The sequence below is a fragment of the Somniosus microcephalus genome, unplaced genomic scaffold, assembly GCF_052327205.1.
Source record: "Somniosus microcephalus isolate GS21.2 unplaced genomic scaffold, FLI_Smic_1.0 unresolved_chr1, whole genome shotgun sequence".
In the NCBI taxonomy this organism is placed as follows: Eukaryota; Metazoa; Chordata; class Chondrichthyes; order Squaliformes; family Somniosidae; genus Somniosus; species Somniosus microcephalus.
This window is the reverse complement of record NW_028225179.1, coordinates 33,990,511-34,015,314: the sequence shown is the minus strand read 5'-3', so window position 1 is coordinate 34,015,314 and position 24,804 is coordinate 33,990,511. Positions and strand designations below refer to the sequence as shown.

Here is a 24,804-nt window from a genome sequence, read left to right as displayed (position 1 = left end):
GGGTAAACTAGCGAGAGACATAAAAACAGACAGTAAAAGCTTCTATAGGTATGTAAAAATGAAAAGATAAACGAAACTAAATGTGGGTCCCGTACAGGCTGAGGCAGGAGAAATTATAATGGGGAATAAGGAAATGGCAGAGGAATTAAACAAATACTTTGTGTCTGTCTTCATGGAAGAAGACGCAAAAAACTTCCCGGAAATAGTGGAGAACCAAGGGTCTAGTGAGAATGAAGAACTGAAAGAAATTACTATCAGTAAAAAAGTAGTACTAGAGAAATTAATGGGACTGAAAGCCGATAAATCCCCTGGACCTGATGGCCTACATCCTAGGGTTTTGAAAGAGGTGGCTATAGAGATAGTGGGTGCATTGGTTGTCATTTTCCAAAATTTCATAGATTCTAGAACGGTTCCCGCGAATTGGAAGGTAGCAAATGTAACCCCACTATTTAAGAAAGGAGGGAGAGAAAACGGGGAACTAGACCAGTTAACCATATAAATACTGTGGCTACAAGAGCAGGCCAGAGGCTGGGAATTCTGCGGCGAGTGTCTCACCTCCTGACTCCCCAAAGCCTTTCCACCATCTACAACGCACAAGTGAGGGGTGTGATGGAATACTCTCCACTTGCCTGGATGAGTGCAGCTCCAACAACACTCAGGAAGCTCGACACCATTCAGGATAAAGCAGCCCGCTTGATTGGCACTCCATCCACCACCTTAAACATTCACTCCCTCCACCACCGGCGCACCGTGGCTGCAGTGTGTACCATCTACAAGATGCACTGCAGCAACTCGCCAAAGCTCCTTCAACAGCACCTTCCAAACCCGCGACCTCTACCACTTAGAAGGACAAGGGCAGCAGACGCATGGGAACATCACCGCCTACAAGTTCCCCTCCAAGCCACACACCATCCTGACTTGGACCTGTTTCGCCGTTCCTTCACTGTCGCTGGGCCAAAATCCTGGAACTCCCTTCCTAACAGCATTGTGGGTGTACCTACACCACACGGACTGCAGCGGTTCAAGAAGGCGGCTCACCACCATCTTCTCAAGGGCAATTAGGGATGGGCAATAAATGCAGGCCTAGCCAGCCAGCGACGCCCACATCCCATCAATGAATAAAAAATAAAATTTAAAAAAACACATCAGTAGTAGGGAAAATGCTAGAATCTATTATTAAGGGCGTGGTAACAGGGCACTGAGAAAATAATAATAGAATTGGGCAGAGTCAACACAGATTTATGAAAGGGAAATCGTGTTCAACAAATCTACTAGCTTTTTGAGGTTGTAACTAGCAGAGTAGATAAGGGGGAACCAGTGGATGTGGTGTATTTGGATTTTCAAAAGGCATTCGATAAGGTGCCACACAAGAGGTTATTAATCGCCATGGGATTGGGGGTAAGATACTAGCATGGATTGAGGATTGGTTAACGGACAGAAAACAGAGAGTAGGAATAAACGGGTCATTTTCGGGTTGGCAGGCTGTAACTAGTGGGGTACCGCAAGGATCAGTGCTGGGGCCTCAGCTATTCACAATCTACATCAATGATTTGGATGAGGGGACCAAATGTAATATATCCAAGTTTGCTGATACCAAGCTGGGTGGGAATGTAAGTTGTGAGGAGGATGCAAGGAGGCTTCAAGGGAATATAGACAGGCTAAGTGAGTGGGCAAGAACATGGCAAATGGAATATAATGTGGAGAAATATGAAGTTATCCACGTCAACCTGGCCGATAACAACCTGACCCTTAACATCAAGAAAACCAAAGAAATCATTGTGGACTTCAGGAAGTCTAAAGGCGGAAGTCACACCCCCATCCACATCCATGGGGCTGTGGTGGAAAGGGTGGACAGCTTTAAGTTTCTCGGAGTCCACATCACGGAAGACCTCTCCTGGTCCCTCAATACCTCCTCTTTGGTGAAGAAGGCCCAGCAGCGCCTATATTTCCTAAGGAGGCTGAAGGGATGTAACCTGTCACCCCTGATCCTCTCTAACTTTTACCGCTGCACAATAGAGAGCATCCTGACGAACTGTATCACAGTATGGTATGGCAGCTGTAGCTACAATGACCGGAAAGCCCTGCAGCGGGTAGTCAAAACTGCCCAACGCATTACCGGCACCCGACTACCGACCATAGAGCACATATACCAGAAACGCTGTCTACAGAGGTCACGGTCGATCATCAAAGACCCTACCCACCCCAGCCACAGTCTGTTCGCCCTCCTGCCATCTGGGAGACGCTACAGATGCATTCGCACCTGTACGACCAGATTTAGGAACAGCTTCTTTCCCAGGGCTGTCATCCTACTGAACTCCACAAATAAACTCTAAAGCCTGTACATCTGCCAATGCACTTTATCATGGTTATGTTTATGTTAATGTACTACAAGCCAAATGTATGTTGAATGTTTAAATGTCTTAATCTAAATGTACACTCTCGGGAGCCGCAAGCCTACATTTCGTTGTACTGCACTTGTGCCCTAACAATGACAATAAAAGTTGATTTGATTTGATTTGGTAGGAAAAATAGAAAAGCAGAGTATTTTTTAAATGGTGAGAGATTGGGAAATGTTGGTGTTCAGAGGGACCTGGGTGTCCTTGTACACGAATCACTGAAAGTTAACATGCAGGTACAGCAAGCAATTAGGAAAGCAAATGGTATGTTGGCCTTTATTACAAGAGGATTTGAGTATAAGAGTAAAGACGTCTTACTGCAATTATACAGGGCCCTGGTGAGACCACACCTGGAGTATTGTGTACAGTTTTGGTCTCCTTACCTAAGGAAGGATATACTTGCCATAGAGGGAGTGCAACGAAGGTTCACCAGACTGATTCCTGGGATGGGGGGATTGTCCTGTGAGGGGAGATTGAGTAGACTAGGCCTATCTTCTCTAGAGTTTAGAAGAATGAGAGGTGATCTCATTGAAACATACAAAATTCTTACAGGGCTCGACAGGGTAGATGCAGGGAGGATGTTTCCCCTGGCTGGGGAGTCTAGAACGAGGGGCACAGTCTCAGGATAAGGGGTAGGCCATTTAAGACCGAGATGAGGAGGAATTTCTTCACTCAGAGGGTGGTGAATCTTTGGAATTCTCTGCCCCAGAGGGCTGTGGAGGCTCAGTCGTTGAGTATATTCAAGACAGAGATCGATAGATTTTTGAATATTAAGGGAATCAAGGGATATGGGGATAGTGCAGGAAAGTGGCGATGAGGTAGAAGATCAGCCATGATCTCATTGAATGGCGGAGCAGGCTCGAAGGGCCGACTCCTGATCCTATTCTTATATTCTTATGATGAGTCCCCCTGCAAAGGAGGCTTCCTTTCAAGAAGGGTAGCAGGGATAAACCAGGGAATTACAGGCCAGTGAGCCTAACATCAGTGGTAGGGAAATTATTGGAAAAAATTCTGAGGGACAGAATTAGTCTCCACTTGGAGAGGCAAGGATTAATCCAGGATACTCAGCATGGCTTTGTCAGGGGGAGATCATGTCTGACCAATTTGATTGAATTTTTCGAGGGGGTGACTAAGTATGTGGATGAGGGTAGTGCAGTTGATGTAGTCTACATGGACTTCAGTAAGGCTTTTGACAAAGTCCCGCATGGGAGACTGGTCAAGAACGTAAGAGCCCATGGGATCCAGGGCAATTTGGCACATTGGATCCAAAATTGGCTTAGTGGCAGGAGGCAGAGGGTGATGGTCGAAGGTTGTTTTAGTGACTGGAAGCCTGTGTCCAGTGGTGTACTGCAGGGATCAGTGCTGGGTACCTTGCTGTTTGTAGTGTACATTAATGATTTAGATATGAATATAGGACGTATGATCAGTAAGTTCGCAGATGACACCAAAATTGGTGGGGTGGTAAATAGCGAGGAGGGAAGCCTCGGGCGACAGGACGATATCGACAGGATGGTTAGATGGGCAGAACAGTGGCAAATGGAGTTTAACCCTGAAAAGTGTGAGGTGATGCATTTTGGGAGGACTAACAAGGCAAGGGAATACACAATGAATGGTCAGACCCTAGGAAGGACAGAGGATCAGAGGGACCTTGGTGTACATGTACATAGATCCCTGAAGGCAGCAGGACAGGTAGATAAGGTGGTTAAAAAGGCGTATGGGATACTTGCCTTCATTAGCCGAGGCATAGAATATAAGAGCAAGGAGGTTATGATGGAGCTGTACAAAACGCTGGTTAGGCCACAGCTGGAATACTGTGTGCAGTTCTGGTCGCCACACTATAGGAAGGATGTGATTGCGTTGGAGAGGGTGCAGAGGAGATTCACCAGGATGTTACCTGGGCTGGAGCGCTTCAGCTATGAAGAGAGACTGGACAGGCTGGGGTTGTTTTCCTTAGAGCAGAGAAGGCTGAAGGGGGACCTGATGGAGGTGTACAAAATTATGAGGGGCTTAGATAGGGTAGATAGAAAGGAACTATTCCCCTCAGTAGAGTGGTCAATAACCAGGGGGCATAGTTTCAAGGTAAGGGGCAGGAGGTTTAGAGGGGATTTGAGGAAAAACTTTTTCACCCAGAGGGTGGTTGGAATCTGGAACTCACTGCCTGAAAGGGTGGTAGAGGCAGGAACCCTCACAACATTCAAGAAGCATTTAGATGAGCACTTGAAACGCCATAGCATACAAGGCTACGGACCAAGTGCTGGAAAATGGGATTAGAATAGACAGGGCTTGATGGGCGGCGCGGACACGATGGGCTGAAGGGCCTCTTTCTGTGCTGTATGACTATGTGACTCTTTCAACCAGCTAAGCTCACAGGATCGCTCCGAAGCGTTCCGCACCTGTTCCTCCGCCTTCGCCAGCTTCTGCTTCAAGGCGGCGATCTCTTGCTCCATTGGCATCACAATCGACCGCAGCTTCTCCGCGTCTTCCTGCGCCTGTAACCAAGAAGCGTGGCAAGTAAATACACAGAGAGAGAGAAGCTCCCTCTACAGTGTCCCATCAAACACTCCCGGGGCAGGTACAGCACGGGTTAGATACAGAGTAAAGCTCCCTCTACAGTGTCCCATCAAACACTCCCGGGGCAGGTACAGCACGGGTTAGATACAGAGTAAAGCTCCCTCTACACTGTCCCATCAAACACTCCCAGGGCAGGTGCAGCACGGGTTAGATACAGAGTAAAGCTCCCTCTACACTGTCCCATCAAACACTCACAGGGCAGGTACAGCACGGGTTAGATACAGAGTAAAGCTCCCTCTACACTGTCCCATCAAACACTCCCAGGGCAGGTGCAGCACGGGTTAGATACAGAGTAAAGCTCCCTCTACACTGTCCCATCAAACACTCCCAGGGCAGGTACAGCACGGGGTTAGATACAGAGTAAAGCTCCCTCTACACTGTCCCATCAAACACTCCCAGGGCAGGTACAGCATGGGTTAGATACAGAGTAAAGCTCCCTCTACACTGTCCCATCAAACACTCCCAGGGCAGGTACAGCACGGGTTAGATACAGAGTAAAGCTCCCTCTACGCTGCCCATCAAACACTCCCAGGTCAGGTACAGCACGGGTTAGATACAGAGTAAAGCTCCCTCTACACTGTCCCATCTAACACTCCCAGGGCAGGTACAGCACGGGTTAGATACAGAGTAAAGCTCCCTCTACACTGTCCCATCAAACACTCCCAGGACAGGTACAGCACGGGTTAGATATAGAGTAAAGCTCCCTCTACACTGTCCCATCAAACACTCCCAGGGCAGGTACAGCACGGGTTAGATACAGAGTAAAGCTCCCTCTACACTGTCCCATCAAACACTCCCAGGACAGGTACAGCACGGGTTAGATACAGAGTAAAGCTCCCTCGACACTGTCCCGTCAAACACTCCCAGGGCAGGTGCAGCACGGGGTTAGATACAGAGTAAAGCTCCCTCTACACTGTCCCATCAAACACTCCCAGGGCAGGTACAGCACGGGTTAGATACAGAGTAAAGCTCCCTCTACACTGTCCCAACAAACACTCCCAGGGCAGGTACAGCACGGGTTAGATACAGAGTAAAGCTCCCTCAACACTGTCCCATCAAACACTCCCAGGGCAGGTACAGCACAGGGTTGGATACAGAGTAAAGCTCCCTCTGCACTGTCCCATCAAACACTCCCAGGGCAGGTACAGCATGGGTTAGATACAGAGTAAAGCTCCCACTACACTTTCCCATCAAACACTCCCAGGGCAGGTACAGCATGGGTTAGATACAGAGTAAAGCTCCCTCTACACTGTCCCATCAAACACTCCCAGGGCAGGTACAGCACAGGTTCGATACAGAGTAAAGCTCCCTCTACACTTTCCCATCAAACACTCCAAGGGCAGGTACAGCATGGGTTAGATACAGAGTAAAGCTCCCTCTGCACTGTCCCATCAAACACTCCCAGGGCAAGTACAGCACGGGTTAGATACAGAGTAAAGCTCCCTCTACACTGTCCCATCAAACACTCCCAGGGCAAGTACAGCACGAGTTAGATACAGAGTAAAGCTCCCTCTTCACTGTCCCATCAAACATTCCCAGGGCAGGTACAGCACGGGTTAGATACAGAGTAAAGCTTCCTCTACACTGTCCCATCAAACACTCCAGGGGCAGGTACAGTATGGGTTAGGTACAGAGTAAAGCTCCCTCTGCAATGTCCCATCAAACACTCCCAGGGCAGGGACAGCACGGGTTAGATACAGAGTAAAGCTCCCTCTACACTGTCCCATCAAACACTCCCAGGGCAGGTACAACACGGGTTAGATACAGAGTAAAGCTCCCTCTACACTGTCGCATCAAACACTCCCAGGGCAGGTACAGCACGGGTTAGATACAGAGTAAAGCTCCCTCGACACTGTCCCATCAAACACTCCCAGGGCATTTACACCACGGGTTGGATACAGAATAAAGCTCCCTCTACACTGTCCCATCAAACACTCCAGGGGCAGATACAGCATGGGTTAGATACAGAGTAAAGCTCCCTCTACACTGTCCCATCAAACACTCCCAAGGCATTTACACCACGGGTTGGATACAGAATAAAGCTCCCTCTACACTGTCCCCATCAAACACTCCCAGGGCAGGTACAGCACGGGTTAGATACAGAGTAAAGCTCCCTCTACACTGTCCCATCAAACACTCCCAGGGCAGTTACAGCACGGGTTAGATACAGAGTAAAGCTCCCTCTACACTGTCCCATCAAACACTCCCAGGGCAGGTACAGCACGGGTTAGATACCGAGTGAAGTTCCCTCTACACTGTCCCATCAAACACTCCCAGGGCAGGTACAGCACGGGGTTAGATACAGAGTAAAGCTCCCTCTACACCGTGCTATCAAACATTCCCAGGGCAGGTACAGCACAAGGTTAGATACAGAGTAAAGCTCCCTCTACACTGTCCCCATCAAACATTCCCAGGGCAGGTACAGCACGGGTTAGATACAGAGTAAAGCTCCCTCTACACTGTCCCATCAAACACTCCCAGGACAGGTACAGCATGGGGTTAGATGCAGAGTAAAGCTCCCTCTACACTGTCCCATCAAACACTGCCAGGACAGGTACAGCATGGGGTTAGATACAGAGTAAAGCTCCCTCTACACTGTCCAATCAAACACTCCCAGGGCAGTTACAGCACGGGCTAGATACAGAGTAAAGCTTCCTCTACACTGTCCCATCAAACACTCCCAGGGCAGGTACAGCACGAGTTAGATACAGAGTAAAGCTCCCTCTACACCGTCCAATCAAACACTCCCAGGGCAGTTACAGCACGGGCTAGATACAGAGTAAAGCTCCCTCTACACTGTCCCATCAAACACTCTCAGGGCAGGTACAGCACGGGGTTAGATACAGAGTAACGCTCCCTCTACACTGTCCCCATCAAACATTCCCAGGGCAGGTACAGCAAGGGTTAGATACAGAGTAAAGCTCCCTCTACACTGTCCCATCAAACACTCCCAGGGCAGATACAGCACGGGTTCGATACAGAGTAAAGCTCCCTCTGCACTGTCCCATCAAACACTCCCAGGGCAGGTACAGCACGGGTTAGATACAAAGTAAAGCTCCCCCTACACTGTCCCGTCAAACACTCCCAGGGCAGGTACTGCACGGGTTAGATACAGAGTAAAGCTCCCTCTACACTATCCCATCAAACACTCCCAGGGCAGGTGCAGCACGGGTTAGACACAGAGTAAAGTTCCATCTACACTGTCCCGTCAAACACTCCCTGGGCAGGTACAGCACGGGTTAGATACAGAGTAAAGCTCCCTCTGCACTGTCCCCATCAAACACTCCCAGAGCAGGTACAGCACGAGTTAGATACAGAGTAAAGCTCCCTCTACACTGTCCCATCAAACACTCCCAGGACAGGTACAGCATGGGGTTAGATACAGAGTAAAGCTCCCTCTGCACTGTCCCATCAAACACTCCAAGGGCAGGTACAGCATGGGGTTAGATACAGAGTACAGATGCTCCTTACCTTCCTCATGTCGTTCTCCAGATTGTCCTGCGGAAGATTTCCCGACACATGCCTCCGGAGTTTGGCCAACTCCCGCTCCTTGGATTCCTGGTACTGTCTCCATTGTGCCCGCTCCTTCTCCATGGCTTTCAACTGCGCCTCATAGTTACCGAGTGACTCTGGGGTCAGAGACAGGGGGGTAAAAAAAACAACTTTCTGGTTAAAGCACTCTTGGCGCACTGTGCACAGTTCTGGTCTGGTTACACCACACTTGGAGCACTGTGCACAGTTCCGGTCTGGTTAGACCACACTTGGAGTACCGTGCACAGTTCTGGTCTGGTTAGACCACACTTGGGGCACTGTGCACAGTTCTGGTCTCTTTAGACCACACTTGGAGCACTATGCACAGTTCCGGTCTGGTTAGACCACACTTGGAGCACTGTGCACAGTTCTGGTCTGGTTAGACCGCACTTGGAGCACTGTGCACAGTTCTGGTCTGATTAGACCACACTTGGAGCACGGTGCACAGTTCTGGTCTGGTTAGATCACACTTGGAGCACTGTGCACAGTTCTGGTCTGGTTAGACCACACTTGGAGCACTGTGCACAGTTCTGGTCTGGTTAGACCACACTTGGGGCACTGTGCACAGTTCTGGTCTCTTTAGACCACACTTGGAGTACTGTGCACAGTTCTGGTCTGGTTACACCACACTTGGGGCACTGTGCACAGTTCTGGTCTCTTTAGACCGCACTTGGAGCACTGTGCACAGTTCTGGTCTGGTTAGACCACACTTGGAGCACTGTGCACAGTTCTGGTCTGGTTAGACTACACTTGGAGCACTGTGCAGTGTTCTGGTCTGGTTAGACCACACTTGGAGCACTGTGCACAGTTCTGGTCTGGTTAGACCACACTTGGAGCACTGTGCACAGTTCTGGTCTGGTTAGACCACACTTGAGGCACTGTGCACCATTCTGGTCTGGTTAGACCACACTTGGAGCACCGTGCACAGTTCCATTCTGGTTAGACCACACTTGGAGCACCGTGCACAGTTCTGGTCTGGTCTGGTTAGACCACACTTGGAGCACCGTGCACAGTTCTGGTCTGGTTAGACCACACTTGGAGCACCGTGCACAGTTCTGGTCTGGTTAGACCACACTTGGAGCACTGTGCACAGTTCTGGTCTGGTTAGACCACACTTGGAGCACTGTGCACAGTTCTGGTCTGGTTAGACCACACTTGGAGCACCGTGCACAGTTCTGGTCTGGTTAGACCACACTTGGAGCACCGTGCACAGTTCTGGTCTGGTTAGAGCACACTTGGAGCACCGTGCACAGTTCTGGTCTGGTTAGACCACACTTGGAGCACTGTGCACAGTTCATTCTGGTTAGACCACACTTGGAGCACTGTGCACAGTTCTGGTCTGGTTAGACCACACTCTGAGCACTGTGCACAGTTCTGGTCTGGTTAGACCACACTTGGAGCACTGTGCACAGTTCCATTCTGGTTAGACCACACTTGGAGCACCGTGCACAGTTCATTCTGGTTAGACCACACTCTGAGCACTGTGCACAGTTCTGGTCTGGTTAGACCAGACTTGGAGCACTGTGCACAGTTCTGGTCTGGTTAGACCAGACTTGGAGCACCGTGCACAGTTCTGGTCTGGTTAGACCACACTTGGAGCACCGTGCACAGTTCTGGTCTGGTTAGACCACACTTGGAGCACCGTGCACAGTTCTGGTCTGGTTAGACCAGACTTGGAGCACTGTGCACAGTTCTGGTCTGGTTAGACCACACTCTGAGCACTGTGCACTGTTCCGGTCTGGTTAGACCACACTTGGAGCACTGTGCACAGTTCTGGTCTGGTTAGACCACACTCTGAGCACTGTGCACAGTTCTGGTCTGGTTAGACCAGACTTGGAGCACTATGCACAGTTCTGATCTGGTTGGATCAGAAACACGACACAAGTGTGTTAGCCATTCGTGATGCGTGTAAGATCCCGCTTCGATGAGAGTCCCCCTTGCAGGCGCCGCCCGTTGCCACCGAGCGACTTCGGAAGTAGAACCTAAGAGCCTTGACGCCCTCCTCACCCTTCATGATGGTCTGCAGGGAGGCCACCTCCTCCTGGCAGTGCTGCTTCACCTGGTCAATGGCCTCTTGCTTGGTGCTCTCCGACACCGTGGCCACGGCCTTGATGTTTTCCATCTCTGCCAGGGCCTCGGACAGTTGGTACTGCAAGGCCGCCACGCTCAGCCCCGTGGGATCTCCTGAAAGCAGAGGGACCACAAGCCATGTCAGAGTCGGTTCCCGCAACGGGGGCCTGGCTTCTCAGCAAGCCCTGTAAGGAGATGTAGAATCACAGCACAGGAGGAGGACATTCGGCCCATCGTGCCTGTGCCGGCTCTTCGGTCGAGCGCTCCAATTATTCCCACTCCCCTCTGCTCTTTCCCCATAGCCCTGTCAATAATTCCCCTTCAAGTATTTATCCAATTCTCTTCTGAAAGTTACTGTTGAATCTGCTTCCACCGCCCTTTCAGGCAGCGCATTCCAGATCACAACAACTCGCTGCGTAAAACATTCTCCTCATCTCCCCCTCTGGTTCTTTTGCCAATCGCCTTAAATCTGTGTCCTCTGGTTACCGACCCTCCTGCCACTGGAAACAGTTTCTCCTTATTTACTCTATCGAAACCCTTCCTGATTTTGAACACCTGGATTAAATCTCCTCTTAACCTTCTCTGCTCTAAGGAGAACAACCCCAGCTTCTCCAGTCTCTCCACATCACTGAAGTCCCTCATCCCTGGTACCATTCTGGTCAATCTCTCCCTTAACCTTCTCTGCTCTAAGGAGAACAACCCCAGCTTCTCCAGTCTCTCCACATCACTGAAGTCCCTCATCCCTGGTACCATTCTGGTCAATCTCCCCTTAACTTTCTCTGCTCTAAGGAGAACAACCCCAGCTTCTCCAGTCTCTCCACATCACTGAAGTCCCTCATTTCTGGTACCATTCTGGTCAATCTCTCCCTTAGCCTTCTCTGCTCTAAGGAGAACAACCCCAGCTTCTCCAGTCTCTCCACATAACTGAAGTCCCTCATCCCTGGTACCATTTTGGTCAATTTCTCCCTTAACCTTCTGTGGTAAACCACTGTTTGTATTCCACTGTGTACATGTCTGTACATGCCTCGGCTGACTCCTCCCACGAGTCCAGGTATAAAGGTGACTGCTCCACAGTCCCTCTGTATTCTGGACTGGTCGACCACTCGAGGCACACCTTCATTCTCTTGTTAATAAAAGCCTGTTAGTTACTCGCTTAACCTCAGTCTTTTGAGTGATTGATAGCGCATCACCTTCTCTGCTCTAAGGAGAACAACCCCAGCTTCTCCAGTCTCTCCACATCACTGAAGTCCCTCATCCCTGGTAACATTCTGGTCAATCTCCCCTTAACCTTCTCTGCTCTAAGGAGAACAACCCCAGCTTCTCCAGTCTCTCCACATCACTGAAGTCCCTCATCCCCGGTACCATTCTGGTCAATCTCCCCTTAACCTTCTCTGCTCCAAGGAGAACAATCCCAGCTTCTCCAGTCTCTCCACATCACTGAAGTCCCTCATCCCTGGTACCATTCTGGTCAATCTCCCCTTAACCTTCTCTGCTCTAAGGAGAACAACCCCAGCTTCTCCAGTCTCTCCACATGACTGAAGTCCCTCATCGCTGGTACCATTCTGGTCAATCTCCTCTGCACCCTCTCCAAGGCCTTGATATCCTTCCTAAAGTGCGGTGCCCAGAATTGGACACAATACTCCAGCTGGGGTCTAACCAGTGTTTTAGAAAGGGTTTAGCAATAACTTCCTTGCTTTTGTACTCTGTGCCTCTATTAATAAAGCCAAGGATCCCGTATGTTTGTTTAACAGCCTTCGCAACTTGTCCTGCCACCCTCAAAGATTTGTGTACACACCCCCAGGTCTCTCTGTTCCCGCTCCCTTTTTAAAATTGTACCATTTAGTTGATATTGCCTCTCCTTATTCTTCCGACCCAAATGTACCATATTGGACAGGTGACCAAAAGCTTGGTCGAAGAGGTAGAAACATAGAAGATAGGAGCAGGAGTCGGCCATTCGGCCCCTCGAGCCTGCTCCGCCATTCAATGAGATCATGGCTGATCATCCAAACTCAGTACCCTGTCCCTGCCTTCTCCCCATATCCCTTGATCCCTTTAGCCTTAAGAAATATATCCAACTCTTTCTTGAATATATTTAATGAATTGGCCTCCACTGCCCTCTGTGGTAGAGAATTCCACAGGTTCACCGCTCTCTGGGTGAAGAAATTCCTCCTCATCTCTGTCCTAAATGGCTTACCCCTTATCTTTAGACTGTGACCCCTGGTTCTGGACTCCCCCGCCATCGGGAACATCCTTCCTGCATCTAGGCTGTGTAGTCACAGAATCACAGAATCACAGAAACCCCACAGTGCAGATAGAGGCCATTTTGGCCCATCGAGCCTGCACCGACACATATCCCACCCGATCCCCGTAACCCCACGTATTTAATCCCCCTAACACTAAGGGTCAATTTATCATAGCCAATCATCCTAACCCGCACATCTTTGGACTGTGGGAGGAAACCGGAGCACCCGGAGAAAACCCACGCAAACACGGGGAGAATGTGCAAACTTCACACAGACAGTCACCCGAGGCCGGATTCGAACCCGGGTCCCTGGCGTTGTGAGGCAACAGTGCTAACCACTATGCCACCGTGCTGCCCATCCTGTTAGAATTTTATAAGTTTCAATGAGATCCCCTCTCATTCTTCTAAACTCCAGCGAATATAAGCCCAATCGACCCAATCTCTCCTCTTACGTCATTCCTGCCATCCCAGGTATCAGCCTGGTGAATCTTCGCTGCACTCCCTCCATGGCAAGAACATCCTTCCTCAGATAGGGCGACCAAAACTGCACACAATACTCAAGGTGTGGTCTCACCAAGGCCTTGTACAACTGCAGCAAGACATCCTTGCTCCTGTACTCAAACCCTCTCGCTACGGAGGCCAACATACCATTTGCCTTCTTAACCGCCTGCTGCACCTGCATGCTTACCTTTAGCGACTGGTGCACAAAGACACCCAGGTCTCGTTGCACTTCCCCTTCTCCCAATCTATTGCCGTTCAGATAATAATCTACCTTCCTGTTTTTGCCATCAAAGTGGATAACCTCGCATTTAGCCACATTATACTGCATCTGCCCAATCGCCCAACCTGTCCAAATCGTACTGGAGTTTCTCGGCATCCTCCTCACAGCACACACGCCCACCCAGCTTTGTGTCGTCTGCAAACTTGGAGATATTACATCTAGTTCCCTCGTCTAGATCATCTATCTATATATAAAGCGGCTCTTCTGTCTGTCCCGATGTCTGCCCCGATGTCTGTCTGTCCCTCCGTGTTCTATACGTTTGAAAGTTACAGAGCGTACCGACGCGCGCCTCGCCTCAAAAGAAAGCTTGCGATTCCGGACCGGTCATAGGCGTATTTACGTTTCGGCCGGACAAAAATCCCGCCCGCGGTATCCCAAAAACGTTCAGCGTTCCGCTCATTAGCATCTCATTAGCGACCGTGTGACGTTGAGGTCCACCAATCGGACGGCGGGTTCCTTCCTACAGTTGAGTGTCGAGTGACTCGACGATTGACCAATCCTACACTTCGGTGACCTGACCGGTCGACCAATCGGTGCGTGTGTGGGCGGGCCTTATCCATCTTGATTTTTCACAATTTTTTTCCCCCACACTTTCTGTGTGTTAGGGAACTAAGGTAAATATTTTAATGATGTGTTAGGGAATTAGAATATTTTAATGATGTGTTGGGGAATTAAATAACAATTTAATAGGGGGGGGGGAGAGCCTCGGGAAATCGCGGGGGGGGGGGGAGAGCATCGGGAAATCGCGGGGGGGGGGGGAGAGCCTCGGGAAATCGCGGGGGCGGGGGGAGAGCCTCGGGAAATCGCGGGGGGGGGGGGGGAGAGCCTCGGGATATCGCGGAGGGGGGGGGGGGGGAGAGCCTCGTGAAATCGCGGGGGGGGCGAGCCTCGGGAAATCGCGGGGGGCTCGCACTGACCGCGCATGCGCCGCCCGCACTGACCGCGCATGCGCCGCCCGCCCGCCCACAGCGGCCGTCCATCAGCCGCGCGATACGCGGGGTCCTCAGCTCCGGACCTCAGGCGCTAGGCAGGGGGAGGGGCCGGAGAGAGGGACAGAGGGGAGTGGGGGAGCGGGGGAGGGAGGGAGGGAGACAGGGGAGGGGAGGGAGAGGAGGGGAGGGAGAGGAGAGGAGGGGAGGGAGAGGAGGGGAGGGGAGGGAGGGATAGGACAGGGAGATGACATGACAGGGAGAGGGGGGACACACAGGGGCAGGGAGACCAAGCGCCCCAAAATTGCCCTCGCAACGCGGGGCTCCCCAGCTAGTTAATGTATATTGTGAGTAGCTGGGGTCCTAGGACCTATCCCTGCGGTACCCCACTAGTCACTGCCTGCCACTCGGAAAAAGACCCGTTTATTCCAACTCTTTGCTTCCTGTCTGCCAACCAGTTCTCTATCCAATACAGTACCTTGCCCCCAATCCCATGTGCCTTAACTTTGCACTCTAGTCTCTTATGTGGGTCGGTTTTAAGGAGCATCTTAATGGAGGAGAGGCGGAGAGGTTTAGGGAGGGAATTCCAGAGCTTAGGGTCCGGGCAGCTGGAGGCCCGGCCGCCAATGGTGGAGCGATGGAAATAGAGAGGCCAGAATTGGAGGAACGCAGAGATCTCGGAGGGCTGTAGGCACTGAGGGAACATGGAAAGGGTGGACAGCTTTAAGTTCCTCGGAGTCCACATCACAGAAGACCTCTCCTGGTCCCTCAACACCTCCTCTTTGGTGAAGAAGGCCCAGCAGCGCCTATATTTCCTAAGGAGGCTGAAGGGATGTAACCTGTCACCCCTGATCCTCTCTAACTTTTACCGCTGCACAATAGAGAGCATCCTGACGAACTGTATCACAGTATGGTATGGCAGCTGTAGCTACTATGACCGGAAAGCCCTGCAGCGGGTAGTCAAAACTGCCCAACGCATTACCGGCACCCGGCTACCGACCATAGAGAACATCTACCAGAAACGCTGTCTACGGAGGTCACGGTCCATCATCAAAGACCCTACCCACCCCAGCCACAGTCTGTTCGCCCCCCTGCCATCTGGGAGACGCTACAGATGCATTCGCACCCGTATGACCAGATTTAGGAACAGCTTCTTTCCCAGGGCTGTCATCCTACTGAACTCCACAAATAAACTCTAAAGCCTGCACACCTGCCAATGCACTTTATTATGGTTATGTTTATGTTAATGTATTACAAGCCAAATGTATGTGGAATGTGTAAATGTCTTAATCTAAATGTACACTCTCGGGAGCCGCAAGCTTACATTTCGTTGTACTGCACTTGTGCACTAACAATGACAATAAAAGTTGATTTGATTTGATTGATTGTTTGTAGGGGCTGGAGGAGGTTACAGAGAGGGGCGAGGAGGCCGTAGAGGGATTTGAACAGGAGGATGAGAATTTTAAACTTCGAGGCGTTGCCGGGCCGGAGGCCAATGTAGGTCAGCGAGCACAGGGGGTGATGGGTGAACGGGACTCGCTGCGATGGGTGAATGGTAGCAACAGGAGTTTGGGATGAGGTCATGTTTATGGAGGCTGGAAGATGGGAGGGCGGATAGGAGAGCGTTGGGATGAGCTGAGTCTGGAGGGGAGAAAGGCCCGGATGAGGGTTTCAGCAGCGGATGAGCTGAGGCAGGGGCGGAGACGGACAACGTTACGGAGGTGGAAGTAGGCGGTCTTGGTGATGGAGAGGATCTGCTGCTCGGAAGCTCAGCTCAGGTTCAAAGAATGCGATGGTCAGATTCAGCCTCAGACAATTCCCAGGGGATCGGCTGCACTGTCGGAGGGGCAGTACTGAGGGAGCGCCGCACTGTCGGAGGGGCAGTACTGAGGGAGCGCCGCACTGTCGGAGGGGCTGTACTGAGGGAGCGCCGCACTGTCGGAGGGGCAGTACTGAGGGAGCACCGCACTGTCGGAGGGGCAGTACTGAGGGAGCGCCGCACTGTCGGAGGGGCAGTACTGAGGGAGCGCCGCACTGTCGGAGGGGCTGTACTGAGGGAGCGCCGCACTGTCGGAGGGGCAGTACTGAGGGAGTGCCGCACTGTCGGAGGGGCAGTACTGAGGGAGCGCCGCACTGTCGGAGGGGCAGTACTGAGGGAGCGCCGCACTGTCGGAGGGGCAGTACTGAGGGAGCTCCGCACTGTCGGAGGGGCTGTACTGAGGGAGTGCCGCACTGTCGGAGGAGCAGTACTGAGGGAGCGCCGCACTGTCGGAGGGGCAGTACTGAGGGAGCGCCGCACTGTCGGAGGGGCAGTACTGAGGGAGCGCCGCACTGTCGGAGGGGCAGTACTGAGGGAGCGCCGCACTGTCGGAGGGGCAGTACTGAGGGAGCGCCGCACTGTCGGAGGGGCTGTACTGAGGGAGTGCCGCACTGTCGGAGGAGCAGTACTGAGGGAGCGCCGCACTGTCGGAGGGGCAGTACTGAGGGAGTGTCGCACTGTCGGAGGGACAGTACTGAGGGAGCGCCGCACTGTCGGAGGGGCAGTACTGAGGGAGCGCCGCATTGTGGGAGGGGCAGTGCTGAGGGAACGCCGCATTGTGGGAGGGGCAGTACTGAGGGAGTGCCGCACTGTCGGAGGGGCAGTGCTGAGGGAGCGCCGCACTGTCGGAGGGGCAGTGCTGAGGGAGTGCCGCACTGTCGGAGGGGCAGTGCTGAGGGAGCGCCGCACTGTCAGAGGGGCAGTACTGAGGGAGCGCCGCACTGTCGGAGGGGCAGTACTGAGGGAGCGCCGCATTGTGGGAGGGGCAGTGCTGAGGGAACGCCGCATTGTGGGAGCGCAGTACTGAGGGAATGCCGCACTGTCGGAGGGGCAGTACTGAGGGAGTGCCGCACTGTCGGAGGGGCAGTACTGAGGGAGCGCCGCACTGTCGGAGGGGCAGTACTGAGGGAGTGTCGCACTGTCGGAGGGGCAGTACTGAGGGAGCGCCGCACTGTCGGAGGGGCAGTACTGAGGGAGCGCCGCACTGTCGGAGGGGCAGTACTGAGGGAGTGCCGCACTGTCGGAGGGGCAGTGCTGAGGGAGCGCCGCACTGTCGGAGGGGCAGTACTGAGGGAGTGCCGCACTGTCGGAGGGGCAGTGCTGAGGGAGCGCCGCACTGTCGGAGGGGCAGTACTGAGGGAGTGCCGCACTGTTGGAGGGGCAGTGCTGAGGGAGCGCCGCACTGTCGGAGGGGCAGTACTGAGGGAGTGCCGCACTGTCGGAGGGGCAGTACTGAGGGAGCGCCGCACTGTCGGAGGGACAGTACTGAGGGAGCGCCGCACTGTCGGAGGGGCAGTACTGAGGGAGCGCCGCACTGTCGGAGGGGCAGTACTGAGGGAGCGCCGCACTGTCGGAGGGGCAGTACTGAGGGAGTGCCAGACTGTGTAAGAATTCGCAATAATTTACAGTTCTGAAGATTCATGTTTTTGATTAAAGGATCCCTGAGCGATGTGCTTTTAACTTTCCAGGGATAAAATGGCTGTCACCACATGGCCGAAGACAAGGAAAATGCTTTGTTTCCAAAGCAACTGAATGCTATTAGCATTTGTTTAGATACACCTGAAACTGCAGAAGAGACGTTTGCACCTTGAATGGGAAGCGTTAACATCTTGAATGGGTTTCCAATCACCCAGTACTGGACTATAGAGCAGATGTATCCCCTTTTTGTTTCAGCAAAGGGAGCTCTGAAAATCACATTAACTCAATCTAACCACTTTGAGTTAGCCTATCACAGCTTTGGGGTTAATTTTGCACACAGCCCTTGCAAGGCACGGATGTGAGGGGCTCACCAGGTATAAAAAAAGGGCTGAGCAGCCAGCTCGCTCTCTTGGCTCTTGACTCTCTTGACTTCCTGGGACGATAAGGTGAGCTCTCTCTCTCTCTCTTCGCTGGACCATGTGAGCAGAGATTTTCTGACTCTCAACAAGGCAACTTAGCAGGAGTTAAGGGGGGGGGTTGGTGATTTAAGGGAATTGCTAAGATTGTTTAAATAACATTGTAGCCATTGTATCCCTCGTTTTTGCCGTGTGTACCCCCTTGATATATAGTTTTACAATTTTACTGTGTTCGTGTGGGATAGTTTGATATTGTGATTGTAGTTTCTTTTAGTTAATAAAGCTTGATAATTTTCTCTCATCCAAACCACGTGTTCCGTTTTAATATCATTAATTATAGGTTCCTCCACTCAGAACTAAAGGAGGGGTAGCGATTCGGTACCGCTGTTTGTAAATTGGTTTAGAGTGCAGCAGCAAAAAGACTGCTGGCCAGGTAGATTACCTTAAACCAGTTTAAACGAAGCCCCCGAAATCCTTACAACTGTGGGAGGGGCAGTACTGAGGGAATGCCGCACTGTGGGAGGGGCAGTACTGAGGGAGCGCCGCACTGTCGGAGGGGCAGTACTGAGGGAGCGCCGCACTGTCGGAGGGGCAGTACTGAGGGAATGCCGCACTGTGGGAGGGACAGTACTGAGGGAGCGCCGCACTGTCGGAGAGGCAGTACTGAGAGAGCGCCGCACTGTGGGAGGGGCAGTACTGAGGGAGCGCCGCACTGTCGGAGGGGCAGTACTGAGGGAATGCCGCACTGTCGGAGGGGCAGTACTGAGGGAGCGCCGCACTGTCGGAGGGGCAGTACTGAGGGAGTGCCGCACTGTCGGAGGGGCAGTACTGAGGGAGCGCTGCACTGTCGGAGGGGCAGTACTGAGGGAGCGCCGTATTGTGGGAGGGGCAGTGCTGAGGGAACGCCGCATTGTGGGAGCGCAGTACTGAGGGAATGCCGCACTGTCGGAGGGGCAGTACTGAGGGAATGCTGCACTGTCGGAGGGGCAGTACTGAGGGAGCGCTGCACTGTCGGAGGGGCAGTACTGAGGGAGCGCTGCGCTGTCGGAGGGGTAGTACTGAGGGAATGCCGCACTGTTGGAGGAGCAGTGCTGAGAGCGTGCTGCCCTGTCGGAGGGGCAGTACTGAGGGAGCGCCGCACTGTCGGAGGGGCAGTACTGAGGGAATGCCGCACTGTCAGAGGGGCAGTACTGAGAGAGCACTGACCTGTCGGAGGGACGGTACTGAGGGAGCGCCGCATTGTCGGAGGGGCAGTACTGAAGGAATGCCGCACTGTCGGAGGGACGGTACTGAGGGAGCGCCGCATTGTCGGAGGGGCAGTACTGAAGGAATGCCGCACTGTCGGAGGGACGGTACTGAGGGAGCGGCGCACTGTCAGAGAGGCAGTACTGAGGTGTAGGGTTTGAAAATCCACAACCACGTTTTATTGGAGCCCTCTAAGGGCAAGGTGACCAAAATTGGATTGCCCTACACAGTTTAAAACCAACATTTTCGGCCAATGCAGTGGTCCCGAAAAGCAGGCTGGGATATCTGAATACAGGGGACTGTGGTTCAGAAGCGAGCCATAGATGTCGGCCAATCGAAACAAAGTGCATTCTCAAAGGCCAATCAGGGGACTGAGTCGGGCCTGAAGCAAGGAAATCCCCGGCCAATGGAGACTACCCGGCCCAGGTTTGAATATGTGACTCACCCCTAATCGAGCTATGCGTACAGGCCATCATCACCTTAATCAACTCAGACTAGGGACAATAGTTTTGGGATCACTACAGTTAAGAGGTGGCCCAAAATAATCAAGTCCCAGGACTGACACAATGGGACAGCAGACTTGGAGGAGCCGCTGTGCACTCAAAACAATACCCCTGCCCTCACACTTGTAAACACCAATTTAATTGAGCGCGAAGAGGCCGAAATGGAATTGGGTATAAAATACAGAACCAAGAGATTATTAGGTGTCCAGAAGAAAGAGCAGGAGAGCGAGTTAACAAGCTGAGGGAGAGACGAGCTGGGGCGAACTACCATCTAAAGAACTCCAACCACGCTGATGAGAAGATCCACCATCAGGCCCCAGACTCAATCGGCATACTGAAAGTTTACTCCGCTACCAGGCGGCGCAACATCACCGCAAGAAACCGCACCGTATACCGACTCCCGTCCCGGGGACCTCGACAAGAAGACACCAACGACCGAAGTGGCTGTGGAAGACGGCATTCACTCCCGCTATTTCCGGAGCCTTTTCCATCAAGCACAAACCAACCAACCAACAGCAACAACCCAACAACCGCACTCAAAATAGGCTGTGAGTATAATCCAAGGGCCTGCAACTGTCAGGCTAGTCTAGGTAGGAAAGTGGGTTGGTGGGATTGGACTTGGTAAAGTTAAAACAGTGTAAAACATTTTCGTGATGTCCGTTCTCTCCCATATTTTATTTATAGTTATAGAGTGTGTGTGTTTATTACGCTTGTGGTAGAACCAAATAAAATTGGTTGTCACCTGTTCTTTTCCAAGGACTACTTGTCTCCGAGTGTCTATTTAAAGAGCATCGTTCTCCACCCAAATGCTGGAGTTAGAACCAGATAGGGGCATTAGGGCGCTTCGAACCCGCCAAACAAGGGAACAGCAGACTAGGGAAAAGAGAGAGGACTCCAGGAGCACCCCACAGCTTAGGTATAAACTGTGCGGGTCGCCACCGTATTTTAGTCCTCCTCTATAAGCTGTTGTTCTCTATCTCCTTAGAGGGTGTTTAGTGACACCGGACCTGCAGGCTAACATAAGCTGCAAGGGTATAAAGGAGACAGAGGCCCAATACATTAACAGGCACTAAAGACGCCTGTAATTGGGCAGAAAATAAACCCCCTACAGGGCAGTACTGAGGGAGCGGCGCACTGTCGGTGGGGCAGTACTGAGGGAGCACCGCACTGTCGGTGGGGCAGTACTGAGGGAGCGGCGCACTGTCGGTGGGGCAGTACTGAGGGAGCACCGCACTGTCGGTGGGGCAGTACTGAGGGAGCGGCGCACTGTCGGTGGGGCAGTACTGAGGGAGCACCGCACTGTCGGTGGGGCAGTACTGAGGGAGGGCCGCACTGTCGGAGGAGCAGGACTGAGGGAGCGCCGCACTGTCGGAGAGACAGTACTGAGGGAGCGCCGCACTGTCGGAGGGGCAGTACTGAGGGAGCGCCGCACTGTCGGAGGGGCAGTACTGAGGGAGCACCGCACTGTCGGAGGGGCAGTACTGAGGGAGCGCCGCACTGTCGGAGGGGCAGTACTGAGGGAGCACCGCACTGTCGGAGGTGCAGTACTGAGGGAGCGCCGCACTGTCGGAGGGGCAGTACTGAGGGAGATCTTAACTGTCGGAGGTGCAATTTTTCATCTGCTCTCTCAGGTGGACGTAACAGATCCCACGACCACTATTGGAAGAAGAGCAGGGTTGGAGTTCTCCCCGGTGTCGTGGGGCGAATAATTATCCCTCAACCAAGATCACTAAAAACAGGTGCTCGAATCATTGATCACATTGCTGTTCGTGGGAGCTTGCTGTGTGCAAATTAGCCATTCGGCCCCTCGAGCCTGCTCCGCCATTCAATGCGATCATGGCTGATCATCCAATTCAGTACCCTGTCCCTGCCTTCTCCCCATATCCCTTGATCCCTTTAGCCTTAAGAAATATATCCAACTCCTTCTTGAATATATTTAATGAATTGGCCTCCACTGCCTTCTGTGGTAGAGAATTCCACAGGTTCACCACTCTCTGGGTGAAGAAATTCCTCCTCATCTCAGTCCTAAATGGCTTACCCCTTATCCTTAGACTGTGACCCCTGGTTCTGGACTCCCCGACCATCGGGAACATCCTTCCTGCATCTAGTCTGTCTAGTCCTGTTAGAATTTTATAAGTTTCAATGAGATCCCCTCTCATTCTTCTAAACTCTAGCGAGTATAATCCCAATCGACCCAATCTCTCCTCATACGTCATTCCTGCCATCCCAGGTATCAGTCTGGTGAATCTTCGCTGCACTCCTTCCATGGCAAGAACATCCTTCCTCAGATAAGATTTAAAGAAGCGCAGATGTCTCGGGGGGTTGGAGGAGATTACAGAGATAGGGAGGGGTGAGGCCATGGAGGGATTTAAAAACAAGGATGAGAATTTTTAAATCGAGGCGTTGCTTAACCGGAGTGGGGGCGGGACCTAGATGAGGAGAGGGGGCGGGGCCTGTGATGGGGAGAGGGGGCGGGGCCTGTGATGGGGAGAGGGGGCGGGGCCTGTGATGGGACGGGGCCTGTGATGGGGAGAGGGGCGGGGCCTGTGATGGGGAGAGGGGCGGGGCCTGTGATTGGGGTGGGGCCTGTGATGGGGCGGGGACTGTGATGGGGCGGGGACTGTGATGGGGCGAGGGACCGGGGCCTGTGATGGGGGCGAGGGCGTGGGGCCTGTGATGGGGAGAGGGGGCGGGGCCTGTGATGGGGAGAGGGGGCGGGGCCTGTGATGGGGAGAGGGGGCGGGGCCTGTGATGGGGCGGGGCCTGTGATGGGGAGAGGGGGCGGGGCCTGTGATGGGGAGAGGGGGCGGGGCCTGTGATGGGGAGAGGGGGCGGGGCCTGTGATGGGGAGAGGGGGCGGGGCCTGTGATGGGAGAGGGGGCGGGCCCTGTGATGGGGAGAGGGGGCGGGCCTGTGATGGGAGGGGGCGGGGCCTGTGATGGGAGAGGGGGCGGGGCCTGTGATGGGAGAGGGCGGGGCCTGTGATGGGGAGCTGGCGGGGCCTGTGTTGGGGAGAGGGGGCGGGGCCTGTGATGGGGAGAGGGGCGGGGCCTGTGATGGGGAGAGGGGCGGAGCCTGTGTTGGGGAGAGGGGGCGGGGCCAGTGATGGGGAGAGGGGGCGGGGCCAGTGATGGCGGAGAGGGCGGGGCCTGTGATGGGGTGGGGCCTGTGATGGGGTGGGGCCTGTGTTGGGGAGGGGGCGGGGCCTGTGATGGGGAGAGAGGGGCGGGGCCTGTGTTGGGGAGCGGGGGGCGGGCCTGTGATGGGGGCAGGCCTGTGATGGAGAGAGGGGGTGGGGCCTGTGATGGGGAGAGGAGGCGGGGCCTGTGATGGAGGGGGCGGGGCCTGTGATGGAGAGAGGGGGGCGGGGTCTGTGATGGGGCGGGGCCAGTGATGGGGAGAGGGGGGTGGGGCCTGTGATGGGGCCAGGGGGTGGGGCCTGTGATGGGGCCAGGGGGTGGGGCCTGTGATGGGGCGGGGCCTGTGATGGGAGAGGGGGTGGGGCCTGTGATGGGGAGGGGGGGTGGGGCCTGTGATGGGGAGAGGGGGTGGGGCCTGTGATGGGGAGAGGGGGTGGCGGCCTGTGATGGGGAGAGGGGGTGGGGCCTGTGAAGGGGAGAGGGGGTGGGGCCTGTGATGGGGAGAGGGGGTGGGGCCTGTGATGGATGAGGGGCGGGGCCTGTGATGGAGGAGGGGTCTGTGACGGAGGGGCGGGGCCTGTGATGGAGGGGGCGGGGCCTGTGATGGGGGGGGGGCGGTGATGGGGCGGGTCCTGTGATGGGGGAGAGGGGGCTGTGATGGGGAGGGGCCTGTGATGGGGAGGGGGGTGTGTGGCCTATGATGGAGGAGGGGCGGGGCCTGTGATGGGTGGGGCCTGTGTTGGGAGGGGGCGGGGCCAGTGATGGGAAGAGGGGGCGGGGCCTGTGATGGGGAAAGGGGGCGGGGCCTGTGATGGAGGAGGGGGCGGGCCCTGTGATGGAGGAGGGGCCTGTGATGGAGAGGGCCTGTGATGGAGGAGGGGGGCGGGGCGGGGCGGGGCTAATGGACGTTGAAGGGGGCGGGGTCGAAGTCGGGGTTAAAGGTCGTCATGCGGCCTAGTCGCCGCCTGTCGCCTCTGCTGGATTTTCGCGGCCCCCGGTTAACTCCTTCCCTCCTCTGCCATGCCTTACCGCCTCCGCCGGCCCGCGGGTCGCTGCTGCCGCTCTCCATCCCTCGCTCTGTTTCTTTCTTTCTCTTTCTCTTTCTCTCTCTTCAATCCTCCTTCCTCAGAAAGCCGACCAGCTGCAGCCTGCCGCCATTTCCTCCTTCCGTGCGGGGCCTGGAGGAGCGAGCGGTGGTCCTCCAGTATCCCAGAGAGCCGCGCGGGGCCTGGAGGAGCGAGCGGTGGTCCTCCAGTATCCCAGAGAGCCGCGCGGGGCCTGGAGGAGCGAGCGGTGGTCCTCCAGTATCCCAGAGAGCCGCGCGGGGCCTGGAGGAGCGAGCGGTGGTCCTCCAGTATCCCAGAGAGCCGCGCGGGGCCAGCAGGAGCGATCGGCGGTCCTCCAGTATCCCAGGGAACTGTGCGGGGCCTGGAGGAGCGATCCTCCAGTATCCAGGGAACTGTGCGGGGCCTGGAGGAGCGCTGGGTGGTCCTCCAGAATCCCAGGAAACTGTGCGGGGCCTG

The 24,804-nt window shown here is 54.0% G+C and overlaps 1 protein-coding gene across 1 annotated transcript in view; it reads right to left on the bottom strand.

Annotated features, from left to right (window-relative positions):
• Positions 1-24,544, bottom strand: part of LOC147094583 (rab GTPase-binding effector protein 2-like) — a 37,747-nt gene extending 13,203 nt beyond the window's left edge. The window contains exons 1-4 of the mRNA XM_085974416.1: positions 24,311-24,544; positions 10,506-10,682; positions 8,439-8,596; positions 4,790-4,885 (exon numbers count right to left, since the gene is read on the bottom strand). Coding sequence (XP_085830542.1) covers positions 4,790-4,885; positions 8,439-8,596; positions 10,506-10,682; positions 24,311-24,350 — 471 coding nt within the window. The 5' untranslated portion in view covers positions 24,351-24,544. The remainder of the gene's footprint in view (positions 1-4,789; positions 4,886-8,438; positions 8,597-10,505; positions 10,683-24,310) is intronic.
• Between the last annotated feature and the right edge of the window lie 260 nt (positions 24,545-24,804).